This window comes from Schistocerca serialis, chromosome 2 (assembly GCF_023864345.2).
Source record: "Schistocerca serialis cubense isolate TAMUIC-IGC-003099 chromosome 2, iqSchSeri2.2, whole genome shotgun sequence".
In the NCBI taxonomy this organism is placed as follows: Eukaryota; Metazoa; Arthropoda; class Insecta; order Orthoptera; family Acrididae; genus Schistocerca; species Schistocerca serialis.
Window position 1 is genome coordinate 457326913 of NC_064639.1, and position 20173 is coordinate 457347085.

Here is a 20173-nt window from a genome sequence, read left to right on the forward strand (position 1 = left end):
TAATAAGCGCAGGCCCATCATAAAGAAAATCAATTCAAACACTTCCAGCTTGGTTTGCCTTATTTTATATTAGAGCAATGTGCTCTTTTCATTCTTTTGACAATGATAAACAGTCAAATGGTGTTGAAGTGCTGTCAAGAAATGCTTTCACATTCACAGTTCCTTGGAAATAGTGCAGGGGAAGTAGTAATCAGATGATCACAATCCCTGCTTCACACTTTGGGGTGGGAGGCGGGGGGTTAGTTGGCTGAAACACAGCTGAATATAATGCATCTTGTCATTTTCCCACCTACCTTTGACAAAATGATGTGTTGTTTCACTATATTTATGGCAATCATGATCTTGAAAACATTTTTTAAGTTTCATGTTTAACTCTGCCCACACTTGTGCAATATCAGAGAAGTTAGCAATATGTTGGATGTCCTGCAAACAACTATAGCTGAAATTCACAGTAAACTGTGTGAACAAATAGCCATTAATAATACCTAGATTTTACATTTTAGGTTGTCGATACATTATGAAGATGATTGGTGGGACAGACAGGATCTCAAAAAGAAAACAAACATATGAGATTGAAAAGTTATTTCTTTGCTGTTTCCAATTAGGTTTCCTCTGATTCTGGATGATTTTGACATAGATTGACCACTTTCTTTTTCAATACGAAAAAGCTACAGTTCCATCAACAAGAATTTGCTGCTGCCTGGCAAGTAGCAAAACATTATTATGGTAAGTAAAAAACAGTGAGCACTGTTCTTAACAACAAGATAAAACCGTGCTCTCTTTCTTCAAAGTGACAGGAAGCATGCACAACACACTGCTGTGTGTTTCGATGACACTTGCAGCATAAGGCAAATAATTAGTTACTTTCATATCTCCCTCTCTCTCTCTCTCTCTCTCACACACACACGTCAATCCATTTAACTTGGGCAATGAAGAAAGATTCACACCTTACATTGTTTTCTAAAATTTTACAAAATTCACTTGCATCAATTGCATTCCTTTCCAACTGAAGCCTCCAACATGATAATTAGGAAACTAAAAATAAATAAAATCAGAAACTGTCCCCTTAACACTGTAGAAAAAACAGTGCTAAAGGTAGGATACCTAGGGCTTCCTTAAACATTATTCAACAACTGAGTTTCATTACTTCTGCCTCTTAAAAATACGCTCTGTATTTTTCTCACACATTCTCATATTCAATTACTGGCTTGCCATGGCCAGGGCAGCAGCACAATAAAACATAAAATTGCATGTGTCAAAATAGTCTTGCCAATGGGGATTTGTGGTCAACAACTGTCACTGAATTTAAGCAGAAATTGCACACCCCACAACATGAGTATCTTCATGTGATTTCACACGTATCCAGACGCAACAGTGGGAACTCTGCATCCTTGTGTGTTCATCTTCCAAAAAATGGAACCTGGTCATTTCTTAATTTCATCATTCTCTTTGCCCTTATTAGGATCATCTGGTTTCATAGCTGGGAAGAACAGAACTTCCTGGAACACATGATAAAACAAAATTAATTTCTCAGTTGTTTTATATATTTTACTGAGAACCTCAAAGGAATTCTAATGTAACGGAAGTGTTACACACATTCTTATAATGTAAATTTCAACAATATTTTCATCTGACAAAGTATTTTTCAAAAATACAGAAATTGCTGTTATGTAACACTAAATTCAAATCAAATAAATGAGGTTTAATGTTGATAAAATTAGCAAGAAACACACTTCATAACAACATTAAATCAGCTATCAACAAGATTATCGCATGCCATCTACAGATTTGAATCATACACTAAATTTACTATTGATGTTTTTGTGTAGTAAAATAAGCAACATAAAGTACATCTTGCAACCTTCCCCAATGTCAAAAAAACATTTGACTGGAAACAATATTGGGCATGTTACGATGTAATTGAGAGGGGGAGGGGGGTTAATTTACAAGTGGTTTACTGTCCAGCACAATCACGTATAATTTTAACAAGAAATTATTGGTTTTGGCTGTCACTGGCCATCTTCAGATCTGAAGAAGCAGCAATAATTATTCCCAAGTACACCCAGAAAAAAAACATATTTTACTATGTTAAGCTGAAGCCAGCCACAAAGTGGATTTCTTGCTCTTTTATGCATATTCCTTGAAATGAATGTTGAAACACCTACCAGTTTGTCATGTGTTTTCTCTTGTGAGTGAACTACTGCTTCACTCATATGATTTCAATATGACTAGTAATGGCCAAATCTTTTTATTTCTTGCTGAAAATGTATTTGATTGTGGAAGACAGGAAAAAACATCTTAAAAGTACTGTAACAATTACTGTTGTCTTAGTTGGGTAATTGGTTAAGGAGTATTTTTGTAGTGGTAGTATTAGCATTTTTCTATCTCTGAAAATGTTTTTAAGCACCAGGATTAAATAAATAATAAATACATATATTTACTACCATCAAAATAAATTGGCTGTATGGCTTATGTTAGCTTCCTAGATAACAGGCTGTAATGGCAAAGAATAAATAAACATAAAATCACTGCTGTCTGCACCAGGACTGGACTGTCATACTTTACACTAAGGAAAGGGCCAAAAAGGCATTTGTGCTTGACAAGATCTCCAAGTCCATGACATGAAGTAGGGGACTGCCTGTAGGAGCGAGGTACAGTGAGGACTGCGTATGCCCCGGAACCACTATGGTAGCTGTGAAGGTCCTACAGGAACCCTGAAAAGTGACGGCTAACGGGGCTCTGGTGAAGCTACGATGGGTCCAGCAAGCCAGTAGGGGATTATGATTTCTGCTTTCAAAAATAGAACGGGTCTCAGAAAGGACGGATTTAATTGACGGCAAACTGGCTATAAACAAAGACTAAGATTTGGAACATTAAATATACAAACATTGACTGGAAAGTTGGTGGAGATGGTAGATATGATGGAAAGAAGGAAGTTAGACCCACTGGGGTTAGCTGAAACAAAATGGAAAGGAGAAGGAAGAAGAGAACTGAGGAAAGGCTACCAACTGTACTGGAGTGGAAATGAGGAGGAAAGGATAAATGGAGTTGGAATAGTAATAAGAGATGGATTAAAAGAGGAACTGAAGAGAATAAGTGACAGGATGATGACCAAATATCACTCAAGGGGACAACCATAGAGATAACACAAGTGTATGTGCCGCAGGTGGATTGCACTTCTGAGGAGAAGCAAGAGTTTGAAGAGGAAATGCAGAAGCAGATGGGTAGGAAGAATATGATACTAATGGGAGATTTAAATGCACATGTTGGAAGAGAAAGACAAGGCTGCGAAAGTGCGCTTGGACCAGAGGATTGGGGCTGCCGAAATGAGGAAGGTGGGAGACTATTGGAATTTTGTCAAAGGAACGGCTTGCTGGTTGGGAACTCTTGGTTCAGGAAAAGAGAGAGCTACAAAATTACCTGGTACAGTCTAGACTTGAAGAGATAGTCTATAGTTGATTACTTCCTGTACGATAGTGAGATGAATAGGATCATCATTGAAATTAAGATAATGTCATCAGAGGCCTTGGATAGCGACCCCAGTTTGCTGGTAATGAATCTGAGAGGGACTAAGGATAATAAAGAGACAGAAAACCAGGAAAGACGTATAAAGGGTATGGAAGTTGAAGGAGGAAGAAAGCAGGCTACAATACCTACAAGTAGTAAAGGAAAGCATCCCAAAGGATGAACCAAAAACAGTAGAAGGGGAATGGGGTAGATTCAAGGGAACATTAGTAAGTGCGGCGGAAGCAATATGTGGGAGAAAAAGCAACAAAAAGAGATGGAAAGAAACACCCTGGTGGAATCATAAAACAAAGGATACAGTACAGAAGAAGAATAGAGCCTTTAGGGTATGGTTCCAGAAGAGAACAGTAGAGACAAGAGAAGAGTATCAGGCAAGTAAGAGAGAGGCAAATAGAGTGGATGGAACAGTGGACCAGAATGATGGAGCAGGATAGTGAAGGTTCAAAAAAGGTGTTATATGGGTTAATTAAAAGTAAGAGGAAGAACGGTACGACAGATTATGCTGGAATGGTGAACCAAAGTGGACAAGATGTAGAGAATAAGGAGGAACTCAAGAATATGTGGAAGGAGTATTTTGAAGAACTCCTGAACTCGAATGGAGACCTGGATGAGGAGGAAAAAGACGAGGAGAAAAAAAGAGGAGGAACAGCAATTAGAAAAAGATATTAGATGGGGAGAAGTGGAAGCGGCATTGGGCAAGATGAAGGGAGGAAAGTCACCAGGTCTGGATGACCTAAGTGTAGAGATGGTCAGAGCAGCAGGAGAGGTGGGGATACAAGGGCTATATTGAGTAATGAAAATTGTGTGGAGACAAAAGATGATCCCAGAAGACTGGAAAAAGGGAATAATTGTCCCGATCTTTAAGAAGGAAAATAGAAAAGACTGCAAGAACTATCATTGAGTCATTTGTGCAAAGTTTTTTGAGAAAATTTTGGAAGCACAAATTCGGCCAAAATTAGAAGGAAGAATGAGAGAAGAGCAACATGGCTTCAGGTCAGGAAGATCCACGGTGGATCTAATTTTTGCTGTAAGACAACTGCAGAAACAACACTATGAATATGGAATAGATCTACTGATGACCTTTCTGGACTCTGAAGAAGCGTATCATAGTGTACGTAGAAGCGAAGTGTGGAGAGCCCTGGAGAATAGAGGAGTAGCAAAACGTTATTTGGAGGATAAGGGAAATGTACCATGGAAGTGCGAGCTGTGTGAAAGTGGGAGAGAGATCAGCTTGGATTGAACAGGGGAATGGCTTGAGGCAGGGAAGTTCACTTTCACCATTACTCTTCATTGTAGTGATGGATAAGTACAGTAGCACAAGTAATTGGTGAAAGGAAGATGAAAGCTATGGTGTTTGCAGATGATCTGATGATATGGGGGAATAAGGAGGAGGAAGTACAAGAGCAGTTGGACGTATGGGAATGAACAGTACAAGAAAATGGGATGAAAGTTAGTATAAGTAAGGGTGAGATGATTATCACAACAAGAAAGAAGGAGAGGTGAACAACGGGAATAACAATTGGTGGGGAACTATTGAGGAGAGTGGAGAGTTTCAAGTACCTAGGAAGCCTGATACAGGAAGATGGAAAAAATGACAAGAGAAATAAACAAGCGGGGGAGAAAAGCAGAAGCATCTCGGAAGAGTGTCAGAAGCCTGATACGGAGCAAGGATGTATCGCAAATCAGTAAAAAGTACAAGCTAGTGAGATGAAATTCTGGAGAAACAGTATTGTAGTGACAAAGATAGAGATGTTAAGAAATGAGAGGATCAGAGAGTTAACGAAGGTGGAACCATTACAGGAGGAGATAGATAAATCAAAACTGAGATGGCATGGACACATTAAGAGAATGGAGGAGAAGAGGATACCCAAAAGGATACACGAGACGAAACTGGAAGGAAAGAGACCAAGAGGAATACCGAGAGACAGATGGCTGAAAGGAGTAGAGGAATGCGTCCAGAAGATAGGAGAAGACTGGACCAAGGTGAAGATGGAGAGACGGTGGCAAGACAGAAGATGATGTTCCATACAGACCTGGTCAGAGGCTGGAAACTGTCCAAGATGGTGATGATGATGATGAAGGTACATTTGTAAGATAGAAATTACAATTAAGAGATTTTTTTTTGTTTGTCAACTAATAGATCACAGCCTCCTGCCATTAGCTATAAGGTGACATGGTCAATTTGATTTCAAACTACTGCCAACTGTGAATACACATCAGGCTTTGAGCTGTTTTCTGAGCACAATACTTACATACGTACATATTATACATTGGTGACTACAGATTTAGGTGGCTGCACAGAGGATCAAATGTACAAAGTAGCTGATCTTAAGATTAGCACAATAAATGAACTTGAATTGAGCTGAACTCCCAAATTTGTGTTGTAAAACTTATGTTTTACTTTTTTTTCTCTCATTTATGTTTTATTGCTGCAGTACAATTCTGCAGTAGTGGGATACATAATATTCTTTGTTAGACAATCCGTTTTTAGCAATCAAAATTCTAAAAATGTAATTGAAAGCTAAAACACTGAAAAATTCCCGGGTTTTTCCTGGTTGCCCCGGGACATATACACCCTGCAGAATACTATGTTAGATGGGAATGAGAGCATTTTATGCTTTCCATCTGGTCACGTAAGAAGCTCACGGTAATGCTGGAGTTTTGCCGAATATTATTTCATTCTCTTTAAAAATTAAATGATATTCAAAGCTATATTGTTTCTTTGCTCGTTTCTATTTATGTCTGAACTGCAACTGCTCACATCATTGCAGGTTAGCTGGACTGTTGGCTGGCCAGTGCTGTCCAAGTTTAATCCGCCGGTAAAGCTGTTATTCCGCATTATCGCTCAGTCTATATCCGTATAACACAACATATCTTTATGGCTGTATGTGACTGTACTGCTCACTGCTTGGCTTTTGCTCCACATGGAACGAAATCCAATGAAATTCAAGCAAACGCAGAAGAATACATGGTGCAATGTTTACGTATGGTTTATTCTTATTATGAACAGAGTACAGTACTGTTGCATGACAGTGACAGAAAATGAATGATCACATTACAAGCCACATAATGTGAAATCAAAATTTTGATACAGACATTTACTGAACAGGGTATTCATGAGATTTGGGAGCAAATGCCTCCCACACTCACTTTATATTTGCAGTGTGGTGAGTAGTGATCTATCATGTACAGTTCATGAACACTGTTCCATCCTTATATTCATATTTTCTCTGCAGCATTTTCCATTGATGTAGTTTTATGTTATAGTTATAGTATGGGTTTAGTATGTTGGCAAAGGATGTACACATGACAGTTCTTACACTGCAGATGTCCACAAGAACGCAAGAGAAAAGAGGGAAGGCCTGACATTACAGAATGTACTCAAGACGTTCTGTTAACTGTACCACATGTACAGATACTGTTAAAATTATATCTCCGACATAAACAGCGAAAAAACAAATAAGTCGGGAACTGACTCACAGAAAGGTTGAGCAAAAAAATTAATATAATATGACTGGACTTTGTGTATCATCAGACTGATAGATAGCTTCTGAAATATTTTGTGCTGTGATTTTTCATTTGGCACATTCACATAGGACAAGCAATATTTTATAAAAATATTTTCAGTTCACTTAACATGAACCGCTCCGCATGAAGCATTTATATGGTATTATTCAACTAGAATCAAAGAAATGCAGTCAAGGTAACTGTATTAACCACAAAGGTACAATGTATTATCGCATTACAAAAAATATTAGGCACAGCATTCTACTCCATTTTTGTGAACAACATATTAGCTTTGAAATCCTCTGAAAAATGCCCTTGCCAACAACTGGTACCGCATATATGGCAGGTAAATGCTCCTTCCACTATGAGATTTTATGTTACACTTCTCTAAGAATGCTATTGACAACTGAGATACGCTAACTACCAAATCGAAGATGGTGTTTTTTATCAATTTACAAACCTTTATATTGTTTGAATCAGTCAAGAACATTGTAACTCTGTCAATTCCCATTCCCCAACCAGCCGTTGGAGGCAAACCATACTCAAGTGCTGCGCAGAAGTTTTCATCTATAAGCTGAGCTTCATCATCACCAGCAGCTTTGTCCTGCAAACAAAAGAAATTACTAGAAATAAATATAATAAATAAAAACAGCACATTTTTGCTGCACATGATAAATGGGGGTTAAATATTTTACACTCCAAACAAATGACTGCTTAATATTCTGTTAAAAATTACTTTTGGATTTATACTTCAGCTAGAGCACATGGGAATTCCACACACACACACACACACACACACACACACACACACACACACACACACACATAGTCTTACAGTTTTAATTTTAGTTTGTTTTACGACAGCTAAAATATAAGACAATACTCAAAACGTTTATGAAAATACATTTTCTGGCAGATTGAAACTGAGCACTGAACTGGGACTCTAACCTGAGACCTTTGCATTTTGTGGGGAATGTCTTCTATAGACTGAGCTATCCAAGCACAACTCATGACATGTCCTTCCTTCCAAATTTCACAGAAGTTCTCCTGCATAACTTGCATGACTAGCAGTCCTGGAAGAAAATGTAATGTCAAGGATAGCTTACCCAGAACCTAGAGGATTGTTTCCAGAATGACTTTTCACTCTGCACTGACTTGAAACTTCCTGGCAGATTAAAAAAGTATACTGCAGCAGAGTCTAACCTGCATACTCCACTGCAGAATGAAAATTCATTCTCTAAATAATTTCCTAATGTGTGGCTAAGCCATTTACCCACCTTATCCTATCTTCCAGGAGTGCTAGTCCCACAAAGTATGCAGAAGATCATCTGTGAAGTTTGGAAGGTAAGAGAACCTGTACTGTCAAAAATACACGAAGAAGAAGAATCCCAGACTGAGTCAAGATGTATGTGAAGAAGCAGTTACTTGTGTAAAATATGCTAACAAAGAATTATGGCTGGTGGTAATCTAGTCTCTTCGATAACTATGGGAATTAATTTTTATCTGATTTATTTATGTACACATCTACTGCTCCTCCTCTTACATAACTAAACTGCTGTTTTATATAGTAAGGAGAACTTTGCTTAACGAGCATCTCCTATATGCAATTCGCATAACGAACAAAATAAATTGTAAAAAATGACTGACTTAGCAAGCGATGTTTTACATAACGAGTAACGTCGACTTATCGTGGTGTCACCAGTGGTTTGCACGTGACGGGGGAAATGTTCAACAAATGTTCAACAACCTTTCACCGCTGGCAGTGGCATATGAACAATGTCTTTAGTATGTTCTATTGTCTGGGTTAGCACACTTCCTGCTACCATCTTAGTGCTGCTTGTGGTCACACATTTTTCTAAACTTGGGTTCACAGTGTTTTTTGTGTGCAAATTTTCATAACTTTTGTAGAAATGTCCTTGAAGATAAATGTGCAAGAAGACGACCATAAGAGAAAGAAAATGACCTTAGAAATGAACATAAAATCAATGAAAAAGCCAAAAGTGGTGTGAGCATTGCTGATTTAGCATGCATATAGAATCTGTCTATATCATCTATTTGCACTAACAACAAGAACAAGATTAAGGAGATAGATTCTTCAAAGGGAGTGATGGGAGTATCTAAACAACAGTTTTGTATTCTGGACAATGTCGAAAGGTTGCTCCTTATATGCATGAATGAAAAGTAACTGCAAGGCAACACTATTAACAAAAATACCATTTGTGAGAAGGCGAGAATGATTTTCGCCGACCTCATTAAGAAGACACCAGGATCATCGGTGAGTGAAGAAGTGTTTAAGGGAAGCTGTGGATGGTTTGAGAAGTTTACGAGAAGAACCGGCATGTACAGTGTTGCGAGGTACAATGAAGCAGCCAGCTCCGACACAAAGGCAGCAGAGAAATTCATCAGCAACTTCAAGATGTTTGTAAATTCTGAGGGTTATCTGCTGCAACAGGTTTTTAATTGTGACGAGATGGGTCTATTCTGGAAAAAAATGTCAAAGCGTATATTTATAACAGCAGAGGAGAATGCATTGCCTGGTCACAAGCCAATGAAAGACTGGCTCAAACTGCTATTCTGCACCAACGCAAGCAGCAATTTGAAAATTAAACTGCTGCTTAAAAGAGTAAAGTCCAGATGAGCAGGTTAAATGTGATGTGGAGGTCCACCAACAAGGTTTGTGTTGCATGTATCTTTTTTGTGATTGATGAAGTGTTTGATTCTTCAGTGAAAAAATATTTGCTTCGGATGAATCTGTGACTCCAAGCCTTGCTTGTTATGGACAACACTTCTGCTGGTTCTCCAGGCCTACAAGATCACATCCTTGAAGAATTTCAATTCATCAACATCCAATTTCTGCCTCTTAACACCACTCTGTTGTCCCAGCCTATGGACCAGCAGATTATTTACAACTTTAAGAAGCTCTACATTAAGGCACTCTTTGGGCATTTCTTTGAGTTGACTGAAGCTACCGAGGAGAGTTAATACATCACTCAATTTAGACTCTTACAGTAGTAACCATAGCGAGAGACAATGGAGGTGCGAACTTAAGATGCATGAATTGCCGCTGGAGAAGTACCTGCCAGCCACACACTTGAAATAATCCACATTCGCAACCTCCTTACAGGGCCAATACTCAAATATCAGTACAACTGGCAACCATAAAAAGGTGGTGCCAGGTATAGATAATTGAAGTAATTAAAACATTGTAAAATTTTCCATTGGATTAATTAATTTTTGTGTTCTTTGATACATGAAACGAATAATATTGCCACGGGAAAGAGAGGACATATCACAAAAGAAGGATATGCAAGGACAAAGAATAAAATTTGCATAGGAAGTACCAGAAAGAGCACCTGTGAAACTAATTGAGAAGGTAGGAAAATTCTAACTTATAGTTTGCATGGTGTGCTTGGTAGTGCCTCACTCATATTTAATAGTAGTAGTAGTAGTAGTAGTAGTAGTACCACCTCTCCCTTTCCATCCCAAAAATTGGAGCATTTTAACTAGTAAAATAGTGTATTTATTAAAAATCATTTTTGACTGATAATTTTGAGGAAGTGTAAGAGTGACAACAATAAGTTGCAGTGTATGTTCGCAACATGTAACAGGATAATTCAGAACATTTTCTCAGAATAATTAAGAAAGGGATATTCATTTTAAAGTTTTACATTTAGTAAATCACAAGAACAAAAATGGATACAGCAGATAAAAGCACTGTTGACAATTCAGTAATTAATGTACAAGTACAAAATGTTGCCACGACTAATGCGACGACAAATGATAGTGTGAACATGTAAGGAGTTGGACGAAAATCGCTTGTTTTATTTAAGCTCAATTATAACAGATGATAGCAATGTTGTGATTAACGACATAACTTTATTTATGGTAGACAAAATAAATTTGTGAATATCACTGGGAAGCATGTTTTCACATGAGGCTCGTGAAAGGTGCGGTGGTGCAGATTCTAGTAGATCTAAAATTTCTGCATTGAGCGAAATTGACCTGAATGTAATCAGATACAATTCAGTAGGTGTCCTAAATTATACCCCAACAGTGATACAACTTATGCAAGGATGATGAAAACTCTTAATGATTTTAGGAACAAACAAACACAAAAACTTAATGAACTAACACAAAACTTTAATGATCTAACACCAAAATTTAATAAGTTAAGACAAAAAATGAAGATTCTTCAAAACAACAAACACAAACATTTAATGATTTTTAGGAATCATACAGCACAAAAATTTGAGGGACTTTCAAATGAACAAATGCAAAAATTTGATGAGTTAAATAAAAAGTTGCACACTGACCTGTCAAATGGTTTAACATGCAAGGTACTCAGTCAGAAATTTACACCAAAGTGTAAAAGAAGCAAGATACTACTACAAAGTTACAAACTACATCACGGTGTATATGCGGACAAGGAAAAAAAGTCCCGAATTTCCTAGTTAAAAATACAGTTTTTCTTGGGTGAAAATATACTTTTCTGTGTTAAGTGACAGTGTATTCTCCACTGGAACTGTAAAACTTTTCAATCCTTTGAATGATTAAGGTTTTATACACCGGCGTAGAACTTTCCGACACTTTCGGAAATGAAACACGGGGGAAGGGGGAATCACATTTCTCAAAGATCTTTGATGTGCAGCAACATGTACGCTGCATACTTTTGTATTATGAAAGTATAAATTCGAATTATACCAAACACAGCATGTTAGTTTCTGAAGCACGGAAACTGCGATTGCAAAGTGCTTTTGTAACCCATTCATGTCACATGTCCTTGCCAGCCAATGACAGCAGATATTCAGAGCATAGGACATGTGATGTAGTCAGCCAATAGCAACATCACTTAAGTAGAGCGAACACACAAATAGGGAAAGTTAATGGTGCACGTTAATACACATATGTAGTTATAAGACAAGCTAAGCTTTCACATATTATATTGGTCCTTTTTGCATGTGTTATGGTTTAAGATACATCACACAAATGTGCTAGTAAAATTTTAAATAATGATGTGAATGTATGGTCTTCTGGGCTCAGAATTCTTCTAAATGGGAATGTCTGGTCTTCTGGGCTCAAAATTCTTTTAAGTGGCTGGTCCTCAAAGTATTAAGTTTTAAATGAGAATCAAACACTTTGGTATTTAAGAAATTTATCGCACACTCTCACATGTAACAATTCATCTTGCATAAAACGAAATTTATTTTGAAAGCAACGCTTTTCAAACAACCATTCACAATACTTTTCCGCGGCCTGTTCGAAATAGGTTCTTTTCAGCAGTTGCCAGCGAGCGCCAGAAAACAGGCATGCCCAGTTATGACGACAGAGGAAGCCCGTACGTTTGCACGCATAAAGCATTAAGAGATCTTACATTATGTCATGAAGAAACAAGACACCAGAGGGTACTCCTCGAACATCGGATTTTTGTAAACCTTACCAAAGAGCAGAATTCTACTTTTAAGTGCACATTCATAGGACTAGATCCACAATGAAATAGGCCCCACAACCTGATATTAAGCTTTTCAGTGTGGTTTTCGACATGTAAATTTTCTTCGAATGCCAGTACTGTATTATTCATGTTTGGTTCTTTATTATGGCATAATGCCATATCCGCCAGAAGATGAACACCTGCACTTGAAATTCCATTAACAGCTGCAACTAGGCAATAGTGTGGAATGAAACACTCCGTTTCAAATAAATTGAGTGCCTCTGCGGAAAAGATTAATATAAGCCAAATTTCTTTAGCAAACTGTCAAAAATTACTTCTTTGTCCTGCAAGGTGATGAAGGCTTGACTGTCAAAAATGTGGAAATAAAATCAGAAAACTGAAACTGGTATTTTAGCCTTCCATAATTATGTGAATGTATTTTTATTGTGATAGCTTCCGTCCACAGAAATCTGTTTTGTTTTAATTTGAAGTGAGAACCGTAAATGAAGTGGAAACAGCAAAATCACTGCACATAAACTGGGATCAAGTGGAGACTATTATTTGTGAGGAAAATGCACCAACTGTAACCACCAAGTCTCTTTCTTTTCTCTTCAAGTGGAAATTGCTGCACAGAAGAATACCCAAGTGGTTTCTTTACTTGCATGAATTCAGTTTCAAGGTAGTGTACATCAAAGGCAAACAAAACACAATTGCTGATACTTTGTTGTGGCTACCGTGATAGTTAAATGAATTTTTAGAACATACCTAACAGAATTTTGAAATTCTGCATCCTATTTATGCAAGACAAAACACATCAATCATATTATGTAAAAATGAGCAATAGCCGAAAGCAATAAGATTCACACTGGAAAAATAAAAAGACTCAAACTTGAAGGAGATGATGTTAATAACATAAACCTTTTTTATACTATTTATAAAGGAGTACTGTTTCACCAACGTACACCTAACCAAGAATGGTGGTGCATATGTTTACCTGAAAAGTTTATAGATGAATTCATTCTTTACAATCACAATGTATGGAGTCATTATGATGTTTCTAAATGCACCGATAAGGTAACCATGTACTGCTACTCCCCCAAAATCCGTCACTAAATTCTCCACATAATTCAAAAATGTATTACTTGTCAGAAGACCACAAATGCTTCAGCAAATCAAAATTAATTATTGGGGGATGGGAGATTAATACAGAAACCAAACTGTGTTGTGATGTACAATAAATTATGAACGATGTGGTCAGAACTGATAAATATCTTTTGAATAGTGGGGTGATCAACAATTCGGTGCAGCCGCTGTGGAGGCAACTGAAGCAATCTGGCCTAAAATATGAGCAATGAGCACCTGCTAAGGATCAACTTGGTCATGTGTCAGGGAACATGAAAGAACTTACCTACCATTCCAAGTCCCATCAGCATCAGATACTGGTAAGTGCAGCTACATTCAAATAAGGAAGAGACACTGATTTTGCATGCTTCTTACAAAAATTGCCAGGAGCTGAAACAACGACCAAGGTGCAGCAGTCCGTATGCATTGCGTTAAGTATGTAACTGGCTTATGTGATGTTTTTCCCAAGTACGTTAAGTTGTATGCATTGAGGTCAGTGACTGTTAGTTCTATTATTAGAAGAATTACAGACGACTATCTCCAGAGAGTAGGAAAGCTGCAGATACTGTTAACTGACAATAGTAGAAACTGCTAACTTATAATGCGTCATCATACTTCACAGGTAACAGATGAAAGGAATTCACGATCACAAATAAAATAGAACACATACCACTATCACAAATCCAGCCTGAAGCAAGCCCCATAGGAAGGATGTTTAAAGAATTTAACAGATTTATGTGCTTCTACACACCACAGAAACACACACAATGCATCAAGTTCATCTCGCCATTTCAGCAAATCTTTAATAACTTGCCACACAGTTGTACTTTGACAGATTTTACAACAACTGAATTAATGTATGAGAAACGAGAAATGAGCAAGTGGGAAAAACCACTGCCTAAAGTACCCAAGGGAGGTATGTCATTTGAAGAAAAAATATGCCAAGCCTTGATTGATCTAGGAGAAAAGGCCGAGCGAGAAAAAAATCTTAAGACAGAAGATTAGGGGACACTGCACAATTCCATATAGGACAAGAAGTATTGTTTCAAATGTACCCAAAGTCTGTCAAATATGGAAAACTTCACCACAAGTTGCAACTCTTATACAGTGGCCCATTTGTAACTACACACATCCCTCATCCAGGATAGTATAGACTAGTTTATCCTATCAGTTGAAAGCACAAGGGCCCCTAAAAACGTAAGGATGTAAAGAAATTTGTATGCTGAAAGGGTCTGACAAAACATTAAGCCAACTGATGAAGTTGTTGTGCTCAAGTACAGTGAAAATATTTCACTGTAAATTATGAATGATGTAAATTCGTTTTAGGATAAGAAACTTCCTGGCAGATTAAAACTGTGTGCCCGACCGAGACTCGAACTCGGGACCTTTGCCTTTCGCGGGCAAGTGCTCTACCATCTGAGCTACCGAAGCACGACTCACGCCCGGTACTCACAGCTCTACTTCTGCCAGTACCTTGTCTCCTACCTTCCGAACTTTACAGAAGCTCTCCTGCGAACTTGCAGAACTAGCACTCCTGAAAGAAAGGATATTGCGGAGACATGGCTTAGCCACAGCTTGGGGGACGTTTCCAGAATGAGATTTTCACTCTGCAGCGGAGTGTGCGCTGATATGAAACTTCCTGGCAGATTAAAACAGTTTTAATCTGCCAGGAAGTTTTAATCTGCCAGGAAGTTTCATATCAGCGCACACTCCGCTGCAGAGTGAAAATCTCATTCTGGAAACGTCCCCCAGGCTGTGGCTAAGCCATGTCTCCGCAATATCCTTTCTTTCAAGAGTGCTAGTTCTGCAAGTTCGCAGGAGAGCTTCTGTAAAGTTCGGAAGGTAGGAGACGAGGTACTGGTAGAAGTAGAGCTGTGAGTACCGGGCGTGAGTCGTGCTTCGGTAGCTCAGATGGTAGAGCACTTGCCCGCGAAAGGCAAAGGTCCCGAGTTCGAGTCTCGGTCGGGCACACAGTTTTAATCTGCCAGGAAGTTTCATATCAGCGCACACTCCGCTGCAGAGTGAAAATCTCATTCTGGAATCGTTTTAGGATAAGTTTATCTCTTGTTATTTATAAGTGTGTAATTAGAAATATGGGACATTATTAGTAATTTAAGATTTTGTCCACTGACAAAAGGATGTTGGGAAATAAGTAATAAGCTGAATTTAATCGCAAAGATGCATAATTCACCACAAAAAGTACACACACATTCCAACAGCAAACTGATAAATGTGGTAGGGAGAACTAAATGATGTAGCATTATGACAAGAGGTAACGTGGAAGCGCTGTAGAATCTGAATCCCAGGACAGTGACCTTGGCGCATGTGCGAAAGCAAAATGAATCCAACACACTGATTAATGCACCAGACTGTCTGCTGACATTAGTGTCTGTTTCCCAAGTAGAATAGAGGTGAAAGGTAATGAATATAAATTTATTACTACAGATAAATATAAATTGACTACAGAAATAAATACCGAGATCTACACTATAACAATAAAAATAATGTAAGAAAATAAAATGAACTAACTATGGAAAGATCTCTACACACTAAGTCACTATTCACAATGTATACACAAAAATCTACATTATGATTATATATAAAATAAAGTCCTATAGTATAGCAAATCTGTATATACCATGAAAGAATGAAGAATTCTAGGGATATGCTCATGCTCTGAATAAGTTACGGGAAGGGGTAATGACACTGTGCCTTGCCAGGAAGATACCAATTAATGGAAGAGACGCAAAAGGTAAGTCGAAGCGATAGATATGCTGTCAGTGTTGTGCTCTCACAAAAATGGGTTGAATTCTGAGAAACTGTCAGAAAATAATGAACTAAAAACATTTGCATACTAAATGAAAATATACAGGCAGATAAAAAAAAAATAGTGTCCAGTACTTTGAGTCTGTCAATGTGTCAGCAGGGTATTATGATGTCTTACTCGCAGTACTCTACCTACCATTAGGTGGTCTGCAGTCACTTATGTGGTTCGAGACATGTTGAAGGCTATGTTAGTGTGTCTTATTGTACAGTACAGTCAACCCTGGGTACTGTATCATGGTGTTTTACCTTCTTCCAAACACAGATTCACTTATGTGTTTACTGATATTGTGCTGTTTAAATGTACAAATAGTGTAGCACATTTTCATCTTCTCCCTTCAACTACTTGTTGGGAATGGAAGCCTACTACTCAACAAGTGAAATGGTGGATATGACATTCTGCTATGGCTCAGCAAATGGACATAGGCTGCGAACTTGTGCCTGGTATGTTGTTAAACATCCACAGTGCAGAGGGCCCTCTGATAAGATGTTCGGCAGACTTTCCCAGCATCTGACGGACACAGGTACCCTTGCACCTTGGAAGACCGGCAGTGGAAGGCCCTGCACAGTCTGCACACATGACATGGAGGAGCATGTGCTATGTTCGGTGGATGAAACCAGACACCAGTGTGCGACAATTAGCAGTAGCAGAGGGCATGTCAAGCGCACTTATCTGGGGGAGGAGGGTACTTCATGAACAGTTGCAGTATCCATATAATTTACAGCGTGCTCATGCTCTAAGGCCACACATTTACAGCGTGTTCATGTTCTAAAACCACAGGATCATCATGGCAGATGGCGGTTCTGTCAATGGCTGTAGAAAAGTGTGGCTTCACATCCAAGATTTTATTTACCAATGAAGCAGGGTTCACAAGAGATGATGATGTGAATTCCTACAACCAGCATGTATGGGCAGATGTAAATCCCCAAGCAATTCAGGAAAAGGGCATCAACACTGATTCTCAATCAACATATAGGTACACGTACTAGGTGATAGATTAATAGGGTCATAAGTGCTACTACAATGGTTATCAGAGGTGTACTATGTGGACTTTCTCATTAATGTATTGCCTACCTTGCTGGGGGCTGTGCCATTGCAGCAACAAATACAAATGTGGTTCATGATTGGTGGCGCACCAGCACACTTTCACCAAAATGTGCGTGGACATCTCATGCAGATATTTCAGAACTGCTGGACTGGTTGGGGTCGGGGACACCTTGGCCTGTTTGTTCCCCAGACCTAAATTCCCTACAGTTTTGGTTATGGGGACACTTCAAGGAACTGGCCTATGCCGTGTCTATGACAGGAAGTATGCATTTACAAACCTATGTTTATTGGAATTATTTTTCTTGTTTCGGTGAGTACTACCACCTCTCAAAGTATTTGATACTTTTTTTTTTTCCAATACCCTGCGTATGTCGTAAGTGCGAATGATACGTTTGTGGCCTTTGAGCAACTACATACTTAGTTTCTAAGTTAATATTAAGTTTTTTAACAGGGAATGATGCACGGACATGCTCCAGTAATGAGGAGAAAGAATTAAAGTAGCTGGTACCAAAAGAAATGGGCCACACCACAATATGAGTAATTGTTATTCACATATGTTGAGAGAAAGAGAGAGAGAGAGAGAGAGAGAGAGAGAGAGAGAGAGAGAGATACATGATCATGGCTTATCTGAATGTCCTTCCACTAACATTTCTTTTGACATAACTTTCACAGCACAGCATTTACATATATGCATATTACAGTGCACAGGAACTGTATCTCACAGTGAAAAGTACACTGAAGTACAAGCATTACAGGTACTTTTAAGCAAATGACATTAATACACTTATATGGCAAAATGATGCAAGAATTTTATCTGAAGTGGTACCAAATGTCGCAAAACACAAAGAAGCATTCACAGAGAATTTTCTCAATTATTGTGTAATATGTAAATGATGGATTTCAGCAGGAGATAACAGATGCTTCCTTCCATTCCTTATCATAACTCCCCGTAGATTAGTAGACCACCTCTTGCTAGAACAGAGAGGCGTGGCTAAGTGTAATTATGTGTGAGAGGAGCTGCTTTATGATTTTCAGTCCTAACATGTAACAGGTTTTCAAATTATTCACGCAAACAAAGATTACGTCATCGTTTTAAAAGTTAAAAGTTAAAGTTGTGAACATAAATGATTTATTAATGATGAGAATTAATATAAAATACTTTGTCATGGAAATGTTGCTTTATGAATTCTGAAGGTGAAATGACTTCTTCAATGTTATTCACTTGTACTTAAATATTGTTATGCAAACATAGAAAGTGATGTGACAAATTCATGTATAAACATGTAAATAAGTAAAATATATTAGACCTGGCTTCTCCATCACAGCATCAAACTTTTTAAATATACACACACACACACACACACACACACACACACACACACACACACACACCAATGTGCACTTATCCAACAGTGCTACCCTCCAGACCCTATAATGATGTGCAGTTCATCATCATCCGCAAAGTTATAGACCAAAGGCTGGACTCTTCTCTATAGTTGCACCAAAGTAACTGCAAGGCAAGGCACATGCACAGCGAACATCACTTAACGTTTGGAGATGTGTTCACGCAAACTATGAGAGGCGGTTATACCTCAATAAAGAAGCAAAAGACTAGGAGACTAATTCAAACATGCCCTTTGTCGAGTCATGATCTCTCAGAAACTGAGCCTTTAAAAGTTTATAAATTTCATGTGAATTACTTGTAGTATAAATAAAGATAATGCATGCAGGGGATAAATAAGAAATAAACTCAGCCACAAATAAAGGGATTTTGATCCCCAGCCAGGCCAAAAAGTAGTTTAAGAGATACTTTTATATAAAATTTGATTATTTATGTTACATATGTTTGTAAAATACATCACTACCGTATGCTGTTGTCCAGTAATCATGGAAAACACCGATACAGTTGTGATAGATTTTATTTTGGTTTAGCTGTAAAGTATTTGTCATTATTTTACTGGAACATTGTGTTGGGCCAAAATTCAATGTAAAAGTGCCTGCGCCAAAAAGAGATGTGCAAAAAGAAAGAGGAACATATACTGTATTCTAATGTTTCCTTAAGCTGGTATCACATTTTTCACTCTTCCATTGTCTGTCTTTTCCCATCCATGACTCTGGGTGCAGTACTGTGTGTATGTCAGACAACAACATGTATTTGTGTAAAAGTTTTCACAATACATCTTCTGGAAAATGTGGCAGTTTTTTACGTTTCTAAACTGTACAATCTGAACATGATTCATGGATACATCATAGCCTGCAAACTTCAGAAAACACAGCAACATTGTCTATGATTATATTATACTGTATTCTTTATCACGGAGCTGGATGGTGCATATTTTTCTTCATGGACGAAGAGGTAAATATCACTCTGTTCAAAGGAGAGTTAATATATCACTGAATTTGCACTGTTACAATGGTAACTGTAGTGAGAGGCTGTGGAGGAGCAAACTTAAGATGCTGAGAAAGTATCCATCAGCAATACATCTCGAAATTATCAACATTATTCATACTTCCTTATAGTGCCAGTACTCAAATACCCGTATACAAAGCTGTGTAAATGTTATTTTGTACTAATCAACTCTGAAGGAGGACATCACCTGGAAGCTTAGCTGTATTTTTAGTGTTGTTCACGAACTTAGTGACCACTGAATGTCTCAATTATATGGCGAATTGTTTGCTTTACTCCACAAGGACTTTCCAGTATCATACAACATTAGATG

At 38.0% G+C, this 20173-nt stretch overlaps 1 protein-coding gene across 2 annotated transcripts in view; it reads right to left on the reverse strand.

Annotated features, from left to right (window-relative positions):
- Nucleotides 1-567: 567 nt before the first annotated feature.
- The window catches only part of LOC126457356 (lysine--tRNA ligase), an 83831-nt gene continuing 64225 nt past the window's right edge, over nt 568-20173 (reverse strand). For both annotated transcript variants that reach the window (XM_050093588.1, XM_050093587.1), the window contains exons 9-10: nt 7493-7636; nt 568-1499 (exon numbers count right to left, since the gene is read on the reverse strand). In XM_050093588.1, coding sequence (XP_049949545.1) covers nt 1425-1499; nt 7493-7636 — 219 coding nt within the window. In that variant the 3' untranslated portion in view covers nt 568-1424. The remainder of the gene's footprint in view (nt 1500-7492; nt 7637-20173) is intronic.